Raw genomic sequence first — 18,160 nt, 5'->3', positions numbered from 1 at the left:
ACGTGTACACACACACACACACACAATTCTGTTCCCTGACTAGAGTCCCCACTAATGAGAGAAGACAGACTTCTGACTGGGCCAAGAGGGGCTACAGGGCCCTTGCAAAGAACACACACGCGCACACACGCACACATGCATACACAAGAAGGCACACACAGAGGACACAAAGGGTTCACATACAGTACACAAAGTTGATTAAAAAAAAAAAAACAATCTGGAATTTGACATTTTCTCTTTGTAACACGCTCACGAGAGACAAAGAGTCTACAAACAAACACACACACACACACACACACACACACACACACACACACACACACACGCACGGTTCATTAAAGGAACATGTCACTAATTTTACATTCAGGTGTTTGAATACAGACATACACAAACACAAAGTAAACATTTATATCAGTTTACACCTCTGAATGACTTGGACTGGGGCTATAGTGATATTAGTGACCTCATAAGCATGAAACGGTATGTGTTTCAACTTGGAGTGTCTCAAATGCCAGAGACAAACGTGCCCGGGGGGCGTCTCTTTTTTAAAAGAGGTTCCTTCACACAGAATGCATGCTTACCACCAGATTATGTCTGAGTAGAAAACAAACAAACAGTTTGGGAAATTTACACACCGTACATTTGGATTATATTTTATAAACTAAGGTCCCTGTGCTGTGTAAACGTCTTCTGCCTATTTTCGACTATAAAGCCAAGGCTTAACAACATGGAATTTTCCTTATCCTGAAACCTTTCAGAATCTGTGAAGTTCTAGTGGAAAAGAGCCATTAGTGAGGTTTGTCCAGGACAAACGGCTTCAAGATGACAATGATCTCAGCCTATCACTGTCATCTCAAACCCCTGAGGCTCTTTGCCCTAATCTTTTGTCTCCCCACTCTTCTCTCTCCTTCTAAAGCCTCATTTATACTTTTCTGTCGTTGCATGCCGTAAATAGCAGATATGCAAGCTCACCAGCTTGTACATCTGCTATTTTACTGAGCTTGTAGATCTGAGCATGACACCATCACACAACTAAAGTATAAATTAGGCTTTACTTTACTCCCATTCTCATCTACCTGCTCGCTGCTCCCCCGTCTTTCTGTCGCATTCTCTCCCTCCCTCCCTCCCTCCACCCTCCTGCCTTTTGTCTCACCTCACAGTCGACGCGGTATGAAAAGTATCAAGAGAGTGTACGTGGCAAAATCCTCAGTCTTCATTTCACTCAGAGTGCAGTGCAAATGGTTCCATTTGAGTTAAATAAGCACTCCTGGGTTGCACGGTGTAGTTGTGTATTTTAATCAGACATGTGACGGGTGGGTTCTGACTTGTCCCAGTACAGGTGGGGCTGCCTCAGGTACTGTTAGCTTTGGCCTCCGTTGCCTGTCTGCGGGTCGACTGAGTGCTTTTCCACTATTTAAAAAAAAGAGAGAGAGAGAAGCGAAGGTCATGTCAGAAATACATTTAGTCATCGACTTTGTATTATCTCAGCAACTGTTTGACCGTAAAGTAGTTAAATTATTGGATTATGGATTCATGGTTTATTCAGTCAGTTTCTGTACTGGCAGCACAGTGAGCACACAACAATGCATGGTACTTACTCTATGTCCTCATATGCGTTGGCTAATAGGTTCAACAGAGTTCAGAGTTAAATTATCATCTGAATCTGCGTAAAGGGTTGAATGCATTGTTGCAATGTAAGTGGTTTAGCCAGCCTTTTATACTTTGTTCTGTGTTATTGAGCTATTGATGGTTAAGTGGTTCTGTGTTATTGAGCTATTGAGCTTTTCTTGACGTAATGATATGTCCAACAAATCTTTTAAAGCCGTGGCACTTTTTGTTTCCCTCAAAACACGAAAACTTTGCAGCCGTCATTTCTTTCAGCGTGTTTTTTTAAATGGATGCTCATGATCAATCGATCATAAGCCTTGGAATGAGGCTACGAGGTCCCATGTTATTGTAACTGGAGGGAAGTACAACTGAGTGTGCCAAAAATGTTGCAGATTCTCTGCTTTGCCTCAGGTGTGTGTATGTCTCAGTAAATTTGTCCTAGATTGTTAGTTGATAGTGAAATGGATGAATCAAAAAAGAAAATTATTAGGTAATGCACTAAATATATTGTAATCGTGTTGTGTACGAAGCTTGCATCATGCATCAGAAATCTTTAGTATATGCCAGCAACCTGGTATGACTGCGTTTTGAAAATATTTAAGACCTAGGGGTTAGTTTTGATTGCTCTTCACGTAATGTTTACAGTTTACTTTATGGTGCTATGTTTATGTAAGATCCAGTATTTTAATTGTATTTAGACTGCTAGAAGGATGGTGGAAAGAATTATTTGGGCCACTATTGTTGCTCAACCAATCACAGTCTCAAACGATCGTCCCGTCCCCTCGGGCTATGGGAAACTGCCGATAAATAGGTAGGAGAAGGGCGCCAATATTAATGAGGTGCTAAAGGCCTAAGGCGAAAAAGAAGAAAAAGGCTGCACACTGAGTGGTGAATGGCAAATCAAGTGGCAAAGTGAGTGACAAAGTGAGTTTAATGTAATTTATCATCGTTTAATGCAATCAAATACAACTTTTCTGTTCGGATGAATGGAATGAATATGAAGATAGGAGGTTTCTGCCCTACAGCAACAATATATTACAATTTATAATGCGTTGTCACAAAATCCCAAGGCACACCTTGCCTTGTCTCACGGCACAACTGAATGAATGTACAGTGCTGTGTGTTGTGCGGTCGCTCAGCTTGCCTCATTTGGAATGAATGACTGATTGAAGACGTACATCTGAGTTACCATTATATCACATCGTCGCTCAAACCGCTGGAATGTGTTTTCTCTGCAGGGAGACCGGGAAACGTTTGAGAACTACTACAGGAAACAGAGGAAAAAACAGGCCAGGCTGGTGCTGCAACCACAGGCTAACATGGTGAGCCACGGCATGCACGCACACACACACACACACACACACGCACACGCACACACACACACGCACACACTTTGCTGCTGCTGGTCTTCGGAGTAAGGCATCCATACGGCTGCAGACGAGGCAGGCAGCGCCCTCTGGGGGGTGCATATGTTGGTTAGACATAACAACAGACCTACAGTCATTAGTCCGACAACACCGTCGCTCCCGACATGCGCTGCCGGTTTCAAATCACCCGTGCTGCGGGTTATTAATCACCTGTGGCTCCCGACATGTGCTGCAGGTTGAAAGTAACCCGTGGCGGGTTAAAAATCACCTGTGGCGTCCGTGTGCTGTTAGGGTTAGGTTAGGGTTTTGGTGGGGTGTCGGCCTCATAACTGGTATGTCTAATCAAATACATGCACATCTAGCGTGTGTTTGCGGGGGTCTAGCGGGGGTCAAGTCGGGCAGCCAATAACGCAAGAATTAACGCAAGAACTGATGGAGTCCCCTTCGATGATGCCATTGGTACTTTAGAGTGAGTAGACAGAAATTGTGCCATCTCATAATGAGCATTGGTGAGGACAACATTATATGAAGATAAGGTTGAAAATGGGTGCTCCTTTGAACACATTTAATACATGTAACAGACACAGAAGTCTGAATAAACATGAAGTCCAAATGTGCTTTATGAGGCTGTGCAGCACTGGCATGCAACAAAGTATAAATCAGGCTTATAGGATTTGATTAGTTTGCAAAACATGACATCGTCATCATTTCGCACAGTATGTGCATTTTAAATAGACGATGATCACATTAGCTTTAGCCGATTCTCGCTAGCTGGTTTTTTTAGTTGACAGGGGGTTTTTGTGGCGGGTTATGAGCTAATGTCACCATTGGACGTGAAATTATATTCACTACATATTGCTACAGTATATTCTGAAGGTGGCACAGCTAATCCATTTTCTAATGCTGTGGATCAAATTGTATGCCTTTGCATGTTTTTATATAATAACATGCCTTCATTCCTTTGCATGTGTGCGTGTTTGTCTGTCCAGCACGAGACAGTAGAGGGCTACAGAAGATACTTCAATCAGATTGTAGGGTAAGCTGCCAGTCCACATTTCACACACTGTGACTATAGAGTATAAGACACTTGTAAGTTGGTACTGGATGTTTGTTTGTTAGTGTATGTATGTATATGCATAAACGTGCACGCACATTAATGCGCGCGTGTGTGTGTGTGTGTGTGTGTGTGTGTGTGTGTGTGTGATGTGTATCTCTAGGTTCTTTGTGGTGGAGGACCATATACTCCATGCAACCCGGGGGCTGGTGACCAGAGCTTTCACTGACGAGCTGTGGAACATGGCCCTGTCCAAGATCATCGCCGTGCTCCGCACTCACTCTGTAAGCACACACACACGCACGCACACGTGGCATACAACTTTTGTGGTGCGTAAAAGGGCATTGTCCTACTGCACATACTGACATCACATCAACACACACACACACACACCTTTCCAAATTAATGTATGTGGACTCCACATGGTCTAATCCATTGCATTAGTTGATCAGAAGTGTTGCGGTTTAACCCCCCCACCCAAAATAAGCATAGCAAGCAGGGAGTTAGTTTGAGTTGACTGAGTGTTTAAGGAGACAGTGGGGAGAGTTCATTGAGATAATGGAGCCTGCTGGGGACTATTCAGCTTGCAAGAACATCAATTCACTGGATGACAACAGAAAGGTCCACTCACTCTCACACACACACACACACACTGCAGAGGTCATCGCGCACAAACACACGAGAGAGGACACACACACACAAACAATCACAAACACACATGAGGTCCACACACACACACACACACGCACACACACACACACACACACACACACACACACACACACACACACACGACCAGAGAAGAGGTCATTGGGGCTTAATGAGGGACAGATTGCAACAATAACAGCAGATTAAGGCTGCATATTCCCTGCCGCTGGGCTCCAGTCAGTTGTAAATCACCTGGAGGATTATGCAAACGGCCCCCAGACAGGGCTGCACAGCCTGGGGTAAAGAGGACTAACAAAGCCCCTGGTCTACCCCTTGGCCTCGACCACTCTGCCCCTCCCTCCGACCCACCCACCCATCCATGATGACACAGGTTTGAAAACGGTGCTCTCCAAGGCTGTGAAAACAAAACACCTTGAACTTTGTCCTCTTCTGTTTGTTTCTGTGTTTGCTTGTTTGTGTTATTAGCAATTAACAAGTAATGCCGTCTCCCACGAAAAGAGAGATTCACCGTCACAAATCCAATGTGAAAACAGACATTCAGTGATGTCACTGAATGTCTGTTTTCACATTGGATCGTCGTATACATTTTCACAATTTCCTGAAAATGTGAATTATTCTGCGAGTTCTGGACAGCAACAGTAAAGTCTTAATTTATCCATAGAAAAAGACAAATCAACCAGGTGCTCAATGGAGAAAGTTAAAAACGTAGACTGAGTAGACTGATGGCGCTTCTAGGATCAACAGGGGAGCCATGACTGAAAAAGAAAGCACTCAAAAAGGGAAGAGTAGAGGACATAAGATTTTAACAGGGCAAGTATGATACTTACCCTGATGAGACCAGCTCAGTTGAAACACATTGGCTTTGATTTAACCTTTGTAATAGACTTAATAGACACTTAATATATCCATTTGTATCGCTTGAGCAGTGATGGCTCAACCCTCCCAGGACCAAATCAAAGGGCATAACACAATCATGAACGACACTTGATTGTGTCACCCAGTGAATGAACTGGCGTGCGTTCAGCGCAACGCCAGCAGGATCGCCGCTGCTCCCCGACTAGATCTGCTATTTGAGTCTCCTCACACCCAAGTGGCTAAGAAACTGTTGGACGTCCAAAAACACTAGCGGGGCTTCCGGTGTCTGTGACCTATGAATACGGTTTTGACAAAAGAAAACAGCTGTACCTATAGTCTCGCACAGGGCCCTGCAGGCTAAGTTCCATTGTTACTCCGGGCCTGCTCTTGAGAGTGTACAAAAAATGTAACCAAATGGACCCATTTGGGTGTTTGTACAGTACTTTGTACAATCTCAGAGCTCATACCAACACACTCACACTCAACATGAGTTGACTGTGTATAATATATGCTCAAACTATACTGCTCCAACTTGGCAGCCGGCTCTTTTCTGTAGTGTAACCCCCCCTGAACCTCTCCTAATCATAACACTTTGAATCACAATGAGCCTGGCGTGGCACAGCATGGCGTGACCCCGCCACACTGCATGACGCACTCATTCACTCACTCACTCATTCATTCAGCATTTCGCTGTATGTATGCCTGTGTGTCTTTTCAAGACTCTATTGCAGCACATGTGTGCGCAACTGCGCACTTGTATTCATCTTCAGTATCTGTGTGTGTGTGTGTGTGTGTTCATCTTAGTTCATCTTATGTATTTGCTATAAGTCATAGTAGGTCTACCTGTATATCGTTGGTGTAGACCTCTTATCCTCATGTTTTTAATTTCAATTTAAAAATTGTAAATTAATATTGTACTTCATCATATGTACATACTACTACAGCATTACACAGAAGCATTCAAAAGTAGCAGTTAGACAAGCTCGAAACCTGACGCTAAGCAACGCGTTTTAAGCTTGTAGATCTGCTACTTTTGCTCTTTTTGAATTTGAATCCTGAAAAGTGACATTTCTGGACACATGAGGTTTCCACCTGACTGAGACGATATCCGTGTGAGCGTGTGTTCTCAAGACTCCATTGCAGCACGTGTGTGTGTGTGTGTGTGTGTGGGTGCGCGCGCATGCGTGTTCATGTGCATGCACGTTTGCGTATGTGTTCATCTTGCTTCAAGTCCTAATAGGTCGACCTCTACATGCATGCATTGGGTTTTAATGTGTTTCTGCGTAAACGAGAGGCAGGGAGACAGTAGCCGTTTGGCTGCTGTTCTCTGTCGCATCTCAGGCTGTGCTCATTTAGCCCATTGATTTACACACTCTTCTATGTGTGCGTGTGTGTGTGTGTGTGTGTGTGTGTGTGTGTGTGTGTGTGTGTGTGTGTGTGTGTGTGTGTGTTTGTGAGATACAGAGAGAGAGAAAACAGCGACAGGCTCCCTATGTCAATGTTTAACGACGCTGTCATGCTGTTTTCGGGGGGCCATAAATCACCCCACAGACCAAGAGCGAAGAGCAGTAACCTTTTTATGTGTTCACATACAGTAGAAGCCACGTTTATGAAGAGATCCCACATACAGTAGAAGCCACGTTTATGAAGAGATCCCACCATAGCGGCGTATAAAAGCACCGTCGTTTATGCTGGCGTTTTTATTTTTGTCTGTACATATCTTCATTCTATTGTCTGTGTACAATTTACAATTTAGGCATTTAGCAGACGCTCTTAATCCAGAGCGATTTACAGTAAGCACGAACAAGGACATGGTAATACATCATATACATATACATTGTCATCATGAATCATACACTAGAGAACTAAGAACAGTGGAATATCTATATAATAAAACTATGCATATATACTTTTATGTCTACATAAAATGCTATCTAATTTAGATAAGTAGAGCCTTTAAAGTGTACCTGTACCTGTCGGGCAAGATAGGTGTAATAGGTGTTTGTGTGCGATTTGTCTGATGTCTTGGTTGGTTGTATTTTTTATTTTAAAAAGTAATGCATGTGTAACAGTTAAAATATGTTTTGCAAAGCTTCTAAATAAGCACACACTCCCTCCCTTTCTATCACATGCGCACACACAACATGAGATGACGGATGTCTGTTGATTTGATACTTTTATAAGCGTAGCCTACGGCTTTTTATCACAAAATAGCTGACTCAAAAGATGTGTGTGTTGTTTATTTACACTAGGCCTATTCATTTAGGGCAATTGATTTAAATGTGCCAAGACTGACATCTCGCCCATTTAATCACGAAATGAAGTGTGAGAAGAGAGAGAGAGATTCGATTAGAATGATACAATTTTGGCAAGCAATGTGTGCATTGCATGCGATCAGAAATACATTGGGAGGAGAAAATGGAAGCAAGGAGCGACTCAATTAATACAGAAACGTGTGTGGACCTTAGACATGACACCCAGGTTGGCATGTCTGCCTCTGACAAAAATGGTCATGTCCCTCTGACAGACATGGTCATGTCCCTCTGACAGACATGGTCATCGATTCTGCTCTGTGGACTAACTCCGCTGCAGCCCCCTCCCCCCTTCAATTCAATTCTGTATCCATTCCCTTTTATAGAGATCAGCAAGGCAATGGGGCAACATTCCAGCTTGGCTGAACGCCTAAAAGCGTCCAGTGTCCACAACGTGTCACGAATGTGATGCGTTGTATATCCGCTATTTACGGCATGTAACACCAGCGTGCAACTAAGTACGAATCACGTTTCACGTGGTGGAATTGAGTTCAGAGGAAGTGCTCGGCCGCCAATCGCTCGGAAACATCGCCAGTGCTGCTGATTGACGGCTAATCCAAAACTTTTATTCAAATTTTACAAGATTACTTTTGAAAATAGCAGATCTACCAGCTCACAATGCATCACATTCATTCATTAAAACTATGAACTCTGACTGCAGGGGGATATATAATGATCATTATAACAATGTGCAAGAACATATTTAAAAAGAAGGAAGAACTTTATATTTGTGGACAATCAAAATATGTTTTTTTATTTTATTTTGGTGTCATTTAAACATGGCACATCATTTAAAATAGGTTACAGACCCCTGTTTTATGCGCTTATTTTGGGATTATTTTTATAGACTTATTTACTTGTTTCTATGAGACATGGCAACAGCGCTCTTTGTATAAAAACATCTCCATAATCCTTGGGAAGTTTGCTTTCATACGCTGTATCACACCCGATTCAAGTCTTCTTCAATAAAATGCTATGAGCGAAGACCATATACCATCGCGGGCCACAGCATTACGCACCACACATTCAACTCATTACTCATTTCAAATATAATATAATTATAATTTAAATTAAAATATAATTTTACTGGTGTTTTTCAATAGAAACAAATTATTTTGAGGCATAAAGGGGACAGCATGCAGTGCAATAGGAATAATTAACCCAAATGTGACAAAGTCATGTCATGTCTTCTATGGTGCCAGCCTGAAGAAATGTAATACCACGATCCCCAAAGTGCGCATTCCGTATGTGACATCAGCTGACTGGTAAAGAGAATAGTACGGACATGTTGATTGGGTACGTCTCAAACACTCCTTAAACACTCCCATGACTAATTCAAGGCCGTTTTGCGCAATCCACGGGGTGTCGAAAGCGCTTCTTAACATGCCCAAAATTGCTATATGACATTCCACACGCCCCCAGTTTATAAAACTGTAATATTATATGTAATATTATATGATTTGCATAATCGAGCCCTACATCTCTTATGTTCCCTTTCCTTCGGTTTAGGGATGAAAACGAAATGTTCATACAACACAACAAAGAATTGCAATCTGTATAAAACTATTTACAAAGCTGATGACATTAAGTTGTATATATCTCTGTTCAGGGCCAACATATACAGTACAGTGTGGAAATGGTTGCCAGTGACTTAATTGTGTTGACAGTTCCAGGAACAGGATAACGATGTCTTTGTTGTATTAATGAATCCTCTCTTAAAGGGTAAGACCACTTTGGTAGAGGTGTGGGTTGTGCCATGATGTTATGCATGAAATTTAAAGAAAATTGCTCCAGTGATTAGAAATTGATACCGTAATTTCCGGACTATAAGCTGCACCTGAATATAAGCCGCACCAGCCAAATTTAGGGAAAATCCCATATACAAGCCGCACCGGACTATAAGCCGCACCGGACTATAAGCCGCAGCTACGTTAGCTCAGAGCCTGAGATGGCTCTGCGTTAGCTGTAAAAATCCATAGATTAGCCGCACCGTTGTATAAGCCGCAGGGTTCAAATCATGGGTAAAAAGCTGCGGCTTATAGTCCGGAAATTACGGTAATTCAAAATATGCTCCTCATTGACTTACAATTGTACACTGAAAAAGCTCTCAAAGTCACTCTTTTAGTACGTAAACAAACACAAAAAAAGTTGATTCAGACAATATAGAGCACCACCAAAACTCTTTTACTAAAAGAGTGACTTTGAGAGCTGTTTCAGCTCTCAAAGTCACTGAGGACTTACAGCGGAGCAGTTTCTTTTTGATTTCTTGTCCACATTTGGAGTCACATCATGGCAAGGTAACAAACACAACCCAAACATCTACAAAAGTGGTCTTTTACACTTTAACAAGAGTATTTTTGTGGTGCTCTGTGGTCTTTTCATAATTCTTGTGTTTGTCTCTCTGATAGTCATACTGTGATTATGTGTTTGTCTCTCTGATAGTCATACTGTGATGACCCAGACCTGGTTCTGGAGCTGAAGAACCTCATTGTGATCTTCGCCGACACTCTACAGGTTGGTTCTGATCGTATTGGTATGGTGTTAAAGGGATAGTTCACCCAAATAGAAATACCCCCCCCCCCATAATTTCAATTTGATCAAATTATTGGCTTAAGAATGCGACAAAAACTAAAATATATCCAGTCTCCATGGGGTGAGTCATTTTGGGGGTGAACTTTGAAGGTTCTGATGTGCACAGACCTACTGTAATGAATGAATTGGTGCAACCAATGAAACCATTTAGTTGCACTGGACAGATGTTTGGGTGCACTGTGGTGCCCTGATGTGGTAGACCTTTCCAACTCAAATAAACCTGGTTTCCTATGCCAAGCAAGGGTTCCCAAAATTTTCAAGCCGTGACCCCCCAAAACCAGTGTGACTGTAATGTGAAAGTGAAGTGACACCCTCTCCTGTGTGTGTGCGTCCGCGTCCAGGGTTATGGCTTTTCAGTGAACCGGCTGTTTGACCTGCTATTCGAGGTCAGAGATCAATACAACGAAACTCTGCTCAAGAAATGGGCGCTGGTCTTCAGGTAGGTCTGTTGTGCCGTCTCTGTCTCCATATGAATGGAGACAGAGACAGATATGACCAGGACATCTTAATGCCTCATCTGAGTTCGTAACAAACACAGACAATAATATATATAATATATTCTGTCCACGCACAGGGAGATCTTTGAGTTGGACAACTACAGTCCTATTCCAGTGGACACGGAGGAAGAATACAAAGTGGTGGTCAGCCGCTTCCCCTTCCACGACGCAGAGATAGAGAAGGTTGGTAGTTCCATTCTGCTGGCCATGGAAAAGGCCAGGCGGTTAAAACGGGCAGTAGCCGTTCCACTGAAACGGCACAGACGTCATGAGTGAACTCATCATACCATCGTCAATAATCAATTATTCAATGACTGCAATCAAATTTTATTATTTCATTGATCAGTTTATCTATCTAGTCTAGAGGACAGGCTGTTTTTGTTGAGTATGCAAGTCTTCAAAAGCCACATTGATTATTAAGCAATCGCAGGGCCACTAGTTTGTAATAGGTATTTTATTGTATAAATGTGGGACTTCTTCGGAGGCCCTGTGGAGAACAATGGTCCTTAATTCAACACTTATATGCAGCTGGGATCCGCCAGGGCTCTATACTTGGTCTTGTCCTTTTTTTCCATCTACACCACATTTACCAGCTGAGCTCACAATGTGTCGCAAAGCAATGCATTGTGAGCTTGTAGATCTGCTATTTGTGCCAACTACTAACCCCCGGAATTGGGACGCTGGGGTTCATGTGGTTGGTTGATCAGTCGGTCAGTCTTCTAATGCTGTGTGTGTGTGTGTGTGTGTGTGTGTGTGTGTGTGTGTGTGTGTGTGTGTGTGTGTGTGTGTGTGTGTGTGTGTGTGTGTGTGCAGCAGGACTTTCCTAAGAAGCTGCCCATGTCCCAGTCAGTCCCTCAGATCTACACGCAGGTCAAAGAGTTCATCTACGCCAGCCTCAAGTTCTCCGAGTCTCTCCACCGCAGGTAGGAACTCCAATTAGTTATGTTGTTTTCAACGTTCCTGGAAGACACAAGCGACCATATTTCAACTTTGTATGTTTTAGTTTACTCCATCATCGCCATCATTCCTCATACTACAGTGTCACACACAAGTAGCAAAACTAGTCGGTCGTTGTGAGCTTGTATTTCTTCTTGGTGGTTAAGTGTGTCTGTGGGTTTTATAAATGATGAACCAATGAAAAGTATTAACAAGATGAATGATAAATACATTGGATCCATTGGAACACAGACCTTTTTTGCGGGAAAAGTAACAGTTTTGGAAATACAAGGTTTTCCACCCGACAGCGGCGATATTTGCTGTCTCTCTTGCTCACCTTTTGCACACACACACACACACACACCAAACCGTCAGAGCTAGAATGTTGTAACTGCAGTGATAAGTCTGCGATACACATGTGTGCACGTACATGCACAGTACACACACATGACAGGTCGTTACAACATTCCTCGGTATGTCAGTCAGTGTAATCAGGAGCAGCAGGTGTTCAACAGTTTTGGGATATGATGACCCTGCATATTTATTTTCACATCTACCTGTGAAGAGGTGTGTGTGTGCGCTGTATTTCCACTATGCCCACATAGGTTTGCTCCAGCACTGGATCAAACTTTTAACAATTTAACGATTTTTAACTAATTTCACTGGGTTCGATCTCAGGCACCGCCAACTCAGCTTATGAGTAGCACGTAGTCGTGCGGTAAGTACTGGGAGCTGATGGTAGGTGTTGCGTTCCAGCTCAGCTATCCATCTCCCAGGGCTCTAGCTCATTGAGAAACAGGGTTAGATTCCCACACTTTGGCTGATACCGACAATAAGCCTCTCCAACCTACTTACCTAATACGGTACATTTAAGCTCAGTATTGTATTGCATTGTCCTTATGTTGCAGACTTAATAATAAATAATGTTCACCGGTGGTGTCGATCTCACAGGCCATCAATAGAGGGCAGACAGTAACAAATCACACTGCTGTGACTGGACGCACGGCGAGGTCCAAAAGCAAGTGTGTGTGAAAATGTGCGCGTGCGTGCGTGTGTGCGTGCATGTGTGCATGTATGTCGTTAGATACACAAACACGCTGTGAGACTGGAGCACCCTTGCATTGACCCTGGTTGGTCTGTTTTGGCACTGTGCTGTCTGTCTCCCTCTCTTTCCTCTACCATGCTCTCTCTCCCTCCCTCTCTCTTTCTCTATGTCATTTTCTTAATTCCATTAACCCATTTTGGGTGGGAACCCCTTTTGGTGTTTTAAAGCATTATGTTATACTTTAGCTATTGTGAAAATGTGCCTCAAATCTTTGAATATCTTTACTTCTTTAAACGTCGGGCCTAAATGGGTTTCCCTCTGGGTTTCCCTCTCTCTCTCTCTCTCTGCTTTGTGTGTGTATGTGGTTTACAAAGCTATCTTGTTGGTGCTAATTACATCTTCGTGTGATAAGGTACTAAACGCTACTTAAACACTGGCCACATGTTTGAATGGTGGTCAAATAAGCCTTACATTATTGGTTGAACATTGTTGGTTGACAGTTAGCCGCTGGATCTGGGAACTGTTTGCTCACCTCCCCCTGACACACACACACACACACACACACACACACACACACACACACACAATCTCTCTCCCCCTCCATCACTGTCTGCTCCCTATCTTTTTCTTGTGTACAGTGTACACACACACACACACACACACACACACACACACACACACACACACTGTACACACACATGAATACAGAAAGCCAAAATACCCACGTTTGGGGTGCCCTGTTCGTATTATCCTCACTGTTGCAGAAACATTGTATGTCCAAAGTGTTACTTTTCAGAAAGAAAAAAAAGCTGTGTTGCAATGGACCCAGTGTATTATTTCTTTAGTCACAAATTACAATACTTTTTATTGGTTAAATATTTATTCATAATTAAATGTATTCATAATTACTTCACTTTCACTTTCAAAATTACAAAAATAGCAGACAAGCTTGTAATGTGTGAGATAAAAAACTATATTTAGGTTTCTGGCCCGACAGAAACGATATTATGTATCCCTGGCTGTTATGTCTTCACATCTTGTCTTCACATCTTGTTTTATGTGTTTGTTCTGTATCCAGCTCGACAGAGATTGACGACATGCTACGAAAGTCGACCAACTTGCTGCTGACCAGAACGCTGAGCTGCTGCCTTCAAAACCTCATAAAGAAACCTCACATAGGGCTGACTGAGGTTAGTTTGACATTCCCAGGCCAACCTTCTGGTGCACTCAACGCATGTGCATGTGCGAGTCGTGCCGACTAGTGTTGGGTGATTTAGGCAGATTCCCGTTCCGTTAACAATTCACTTTTAACAGTCTGATTCCTTAACAGTTCCTTTAACGATTCCTATAAAGGGGTTCCAAATGGACCCTAACAGGTCTGTAACTCTGAGGCCAAAAGTACAGTTCCGAACCAACTTTTAGTGTTCGGAAACAATAATAGGCGGGGGAAAAATAACTTAACCGATTCAACCCCGGGGGAAAAGGGGCCTGAGAGTGTACAAATGGAACTAAATGGTAGCACTAGGTCCAATTTGTTCCATTTGTACTCTCTCAGAGTTATGGTGGTCCTTGAAATCACACTGTCCTTGACAGTGTTATAATAATGTGATGGAGCCAATGTCGGTTCCTCAATGTCGGTTCCGGGTCCCAACCATATATCGACGATAGCGAGGCCTTTGTCACTCGACAAACGCCCGGTCCAAGTTTGCGAGCGGACAGGTTATCACATGAACCAAGACGAGCACTATCCATCCACGTCAGTTCCCGGTGGCTGGGGCTTGTGGTTTTGCATAGTTTTGGCTTGGGAATAGCATACACGTCATGTCTTCCTCTCACACTCATCCCACAAAGCATGTCTAGGAAACACAGTTACTTGTTTCAATGCTGCTGTTGCTAGGCGGAAATGTGTGAAAACCCTTGTTCACACCCAGTGAGCTGTTTTTACATCACTAGGAAGGGCTGGGCTCAAATTATCATCAATTTGTTTGATTAACCGTTACGCCCTTACTCAATAACACCTCAGTCAATACACCACTGCTGACGTTTGCTTTTTTGTGTGTGTGTGTGTGTGTGTGTGTGTGTGTGTGTGTGTGTGTGTGTGTGTGTGTGTGTGTGTGTGTGTGTGTGTGTGTGTGTGTGTGTGTGTGTGTGTGTGTGTGTGTGTGTGTGTGTGTGTGTGTGTGTGTGTGTGTGTGTGTGTGTGTGTGTGTGTGTGTGTGTGTGTGTGTGTGCGTGTGTGCGTGCAGCTGGTACAGATCATCATCAACACCACGCACCTGGAGCAGGCCTGCCGCTACCTGGAGGAGTTCATAACAAACATCACTAATGTTTCCCCCGAGACTGTTCACACCACCAGACTCTACGGTCTGTCCACCTTCAAGGTAACACACACACACACACACACACACACGTTTGTATTGCTTTACTTGTGCGGATGTTGACTTTATGAATGCCATTCTTCCTTTTTAACTGGAATCTTGTAGACCGGTTATTATTCGGTGCATGACACTGGTACTTAACTATGTATAAATCATGTTTTACTCTAATTTCAATGCCCTAAACGTCTAATAGTGATCCTAAACCCAACCTGGATGTTTTTCTAATTGTAAACATATCTAACAAAAATCATCATGACGTAACATGTCTATTTTGGACATATGGACATAAATTCTCCATTCATTGTCAATGGGAATTTAATGTTTGTGTGAGACGAAAATCTACACCAATAGCTGACTATAGGAGGGGCCCCTCAAAAAATACAAAATCCAACCATAACATTTTTTTTTTCTTGTGAGGGCCAGAAAAGTGCTCCTCAACATCTGTTTCTCTCCTATTCTCTCTCCTATACTTGTCCAAACGACCAAACAACTTGTGAGGTCATTTGGTCCTCACAAGTATAATACAAACACACACACACACACAAAAGTACACGTTTTGTGCACATTATGAGAAAACCTGTTGAAAAAAACTGTTGATCAGAAGAGAAAAAAACTGAATAAATCCATCCCAACCAATGTTTTAATTTATAATTTTTTTGTCATCAAAGTTCTTTAATGATTTTACAATAAAGCATACAAAATTCACATGACTTACACAAAAGAAAAAGACAAGAAAAAACAAACAAAAAACAAAACACAACTAGCAGTCAAAAAAGTTAACACCCCTCCACATTCTGTTGTTGACACTAGTGTCTGTAACGTATATTACAAATTGTTACCGCGTCCGCGACCATCCTTTATTTAATATATAAATAAAAGTAGTCCCATATTTCATGTTGTGCGTGCAGGATGCCCGTCACGCCGCAGAGGGCGAGATCTACACCAAGCTCAACCAGAAGATCGACGAGTTCATCCAGCTGGCGGACTACGAGTGGGGCATGTCGGAGTCGGACGGCCGCGCCTCCGGCTACCTCATGGACCTCATCAACTTCCTGAGGTCCACCTTCCAGGTCTTCACACACCTGCCGGTGAGTCAACCCACCACCCACTGCATTTGTATTGGGGTCCCGGGTTTTATTTTATTTTTTTGGTTTTCCTACGTTTTGTTTTAAAATGTTATTTTCAAAAAAAAAAGTTTCTTGAATTTAAAACAAATTCAATGATTTTTTCTATGAAGAAATCAAAGAAAAATCTCAGAAATGCCATAAATTTGAAAACAAATGTATAAGAAGTAGTGAAACTAGGCGATCTACAAGCTCACAACACGGCTCAAAGCTGTTAATCGCAATTATTTGAGTAAAAGTTAAATTTCTAAATCGTGACAGCCCTACGCACGTGCACGCGCGCACACACACGCACACGCACACACACAAACCACCCCCACCTCCGCTGTTCACTGTGTCCTGCATCGCCGTCCCAGCGAGGGGTTGTGTCCGCTTTAAACGTGCTCCTTACGTGCTGTTTTTTTAAATGGTGTCTTTGTTTCAGAAATATATATATATATATATATATATATATATATATATATATATATATATATTTGTGTGTGGGTGTTAATGAAAATTGTTATTTTTCACCACTTGGAATTTCACAGGGGGGGGAGACTTGGGCTGAAAATGTAAATTTACACAATTCAAATTTTCGCCTCTTATCACGTTACACTCCATAGAAGTTAGCAGTGATAAAACAAAACAACATCAACAATCATAATTGATATTACACGAGTCCATACCCGCATTGCATTTGTATTGCTGTGAACATCCCTAAACAAAGTAGCAATAGAAACTATTAGCACCATTCAGATGAATGTTTTAACGGAAACGAAGAGAAAAAACTCTAAACTCTATTATCCCTGTTGCAATAATTGGCATGTATCCTACTTTATTGCCATTGTACGGCGTTCAGCAAGTGATGTGACCATTTGAAGTGGTGTTCATTTGAAGTTAAGCCTTACCGTGGCTTACGTATGTGTCGTATTAGTGCTTAGGCTGTTTATGAGCTTTGTGGGTTTTTTCACACACGCCTTCAAATAAAAAACAAAATCTCATAACAATTATTTACGAGTGTGAGACCCGATAGAAGTTACATCAGAGGTTTTTAGAACTTAGAAAGTTTTACAGAGATTACTGTTTTTATAAACCAATAGAACGATCATTACTGGAGTAATTACACCATAATTGCAGTTGTGAGGGTGATTTAATTACAAACCATCTTTTGCTTTAGGCCTCTTTTTTTGCCTGGTACCATAGGGTTTAAAAACCACTTATAAATGAGAACAAAGTCTGAAGGCGCTCACTGTATATTTGATACATTATATTTACTGTGCAGTCATTGGATCCATCTGAATGTGCTTTGGGCTGGGCTGCCCGACAGCCTCAATTCATTTCTATTTTTCTGTCGGATGATCTGCTTTGCCTGCTCGTTCCCCATTTCCAAGTTCTCCCTGTCTGTCTGTGTTCCCAACGAGTCCTCTGCTTCTTCCTGCTCCTTTCGACAGTTTTCAGGAATGTCTCCCGTCTCTCTGTCTCGTAACCCCCACCCCGGCGATGAATACCGCTTTGATGGATTAATTTTATGAGTTACGGCCACTTTGATTTCATTGATTAATTTGACTCCTGCCAAGCATGCTCGATCTCTGAAATCTATCTCCTCTTGTCCATTTATCGTTACCATACTTTTTTCTCCTCTTCCCTCCCTCCCTCCCTTCCTTCCTTCCTTCCTTCCTCCTTCCTTCCTTCCTTCCGTCCCCTTCTTTCCTCCCATGTTTTTTGGTTGGTTTGGGGGTGT

General features: G+C 42.5%; 1 protein-coding gene across 6 annotated transcripts in view; it reads left to right on the top strand.

Moving 5' to 3' along the window:
• Positions 1-18,160, top strand: part of exoc6 (exocyst complex component 6) — an 80,125-nt gene that overhangs the window by 31,403 nt on the left and 30,562 nt on the right. For all 6 annotated transcript variants that reach the window (XR_014570553.1, XR_014570554.1, XM_083787028.1 and 3 more), the window contains exons 10-19: positions 2,847-2,930; positions 3,965-4,011; positions 4,193-4,313; positions 10,308-10,379; positions 10,799-10,896; positions 11,032-11,137; positions 11,768-11,877; positions 14,014-14,125; positions 15,182-15,316; positions 16,222-16,401. Coding sequence is in view for 4 of the 6 variants with exons in the window: in XM_083787028.1 (XP_083643154.1) it covers positions 2,847-2,930; positions 3,965-4,011; positions 4,193-4,313; positions 10,308-10,379; positions 10,799-10,896; positions 11,032-11,137; positions 11,768-11,877; positions 14,014-14,125; positions 15,182-15,316; positions 16,222-16,401 (1,065 nt within the window). In the remaining 2 variants the exon portion in view is untranslated. The remainder of the gene's footprint in view (positions 1-2,846; positions 2,931-3,964; positions 4,012-4,192; positions 4,314-10,307; positions 10,380-10,798; positions 10,897-11,031; positions 11,138-11,767; positions 11,878-14,013; positions 14,126-15,181; positions 15,317-16,221; positions 16,402-18,160) is intronic.

Source organism: Protomyctophum parallelum (assembly GCF_964188405.1).
Source record: "Protomyctophum parallelum genome assembly, chromosome: 17".
Taxonomy (NCBI): domain Eukaryota; kingdom Metazoa; phylum Chordata; class Actinopteri; order Myctophiformes; family Myctophidae; genus Protomyctophum; species Protomyctophum parallelum.
Note: the sequence above shows the minus strand (reverse complement) of the source record. Positions and strands in the feature narration are given on the sequence as shown.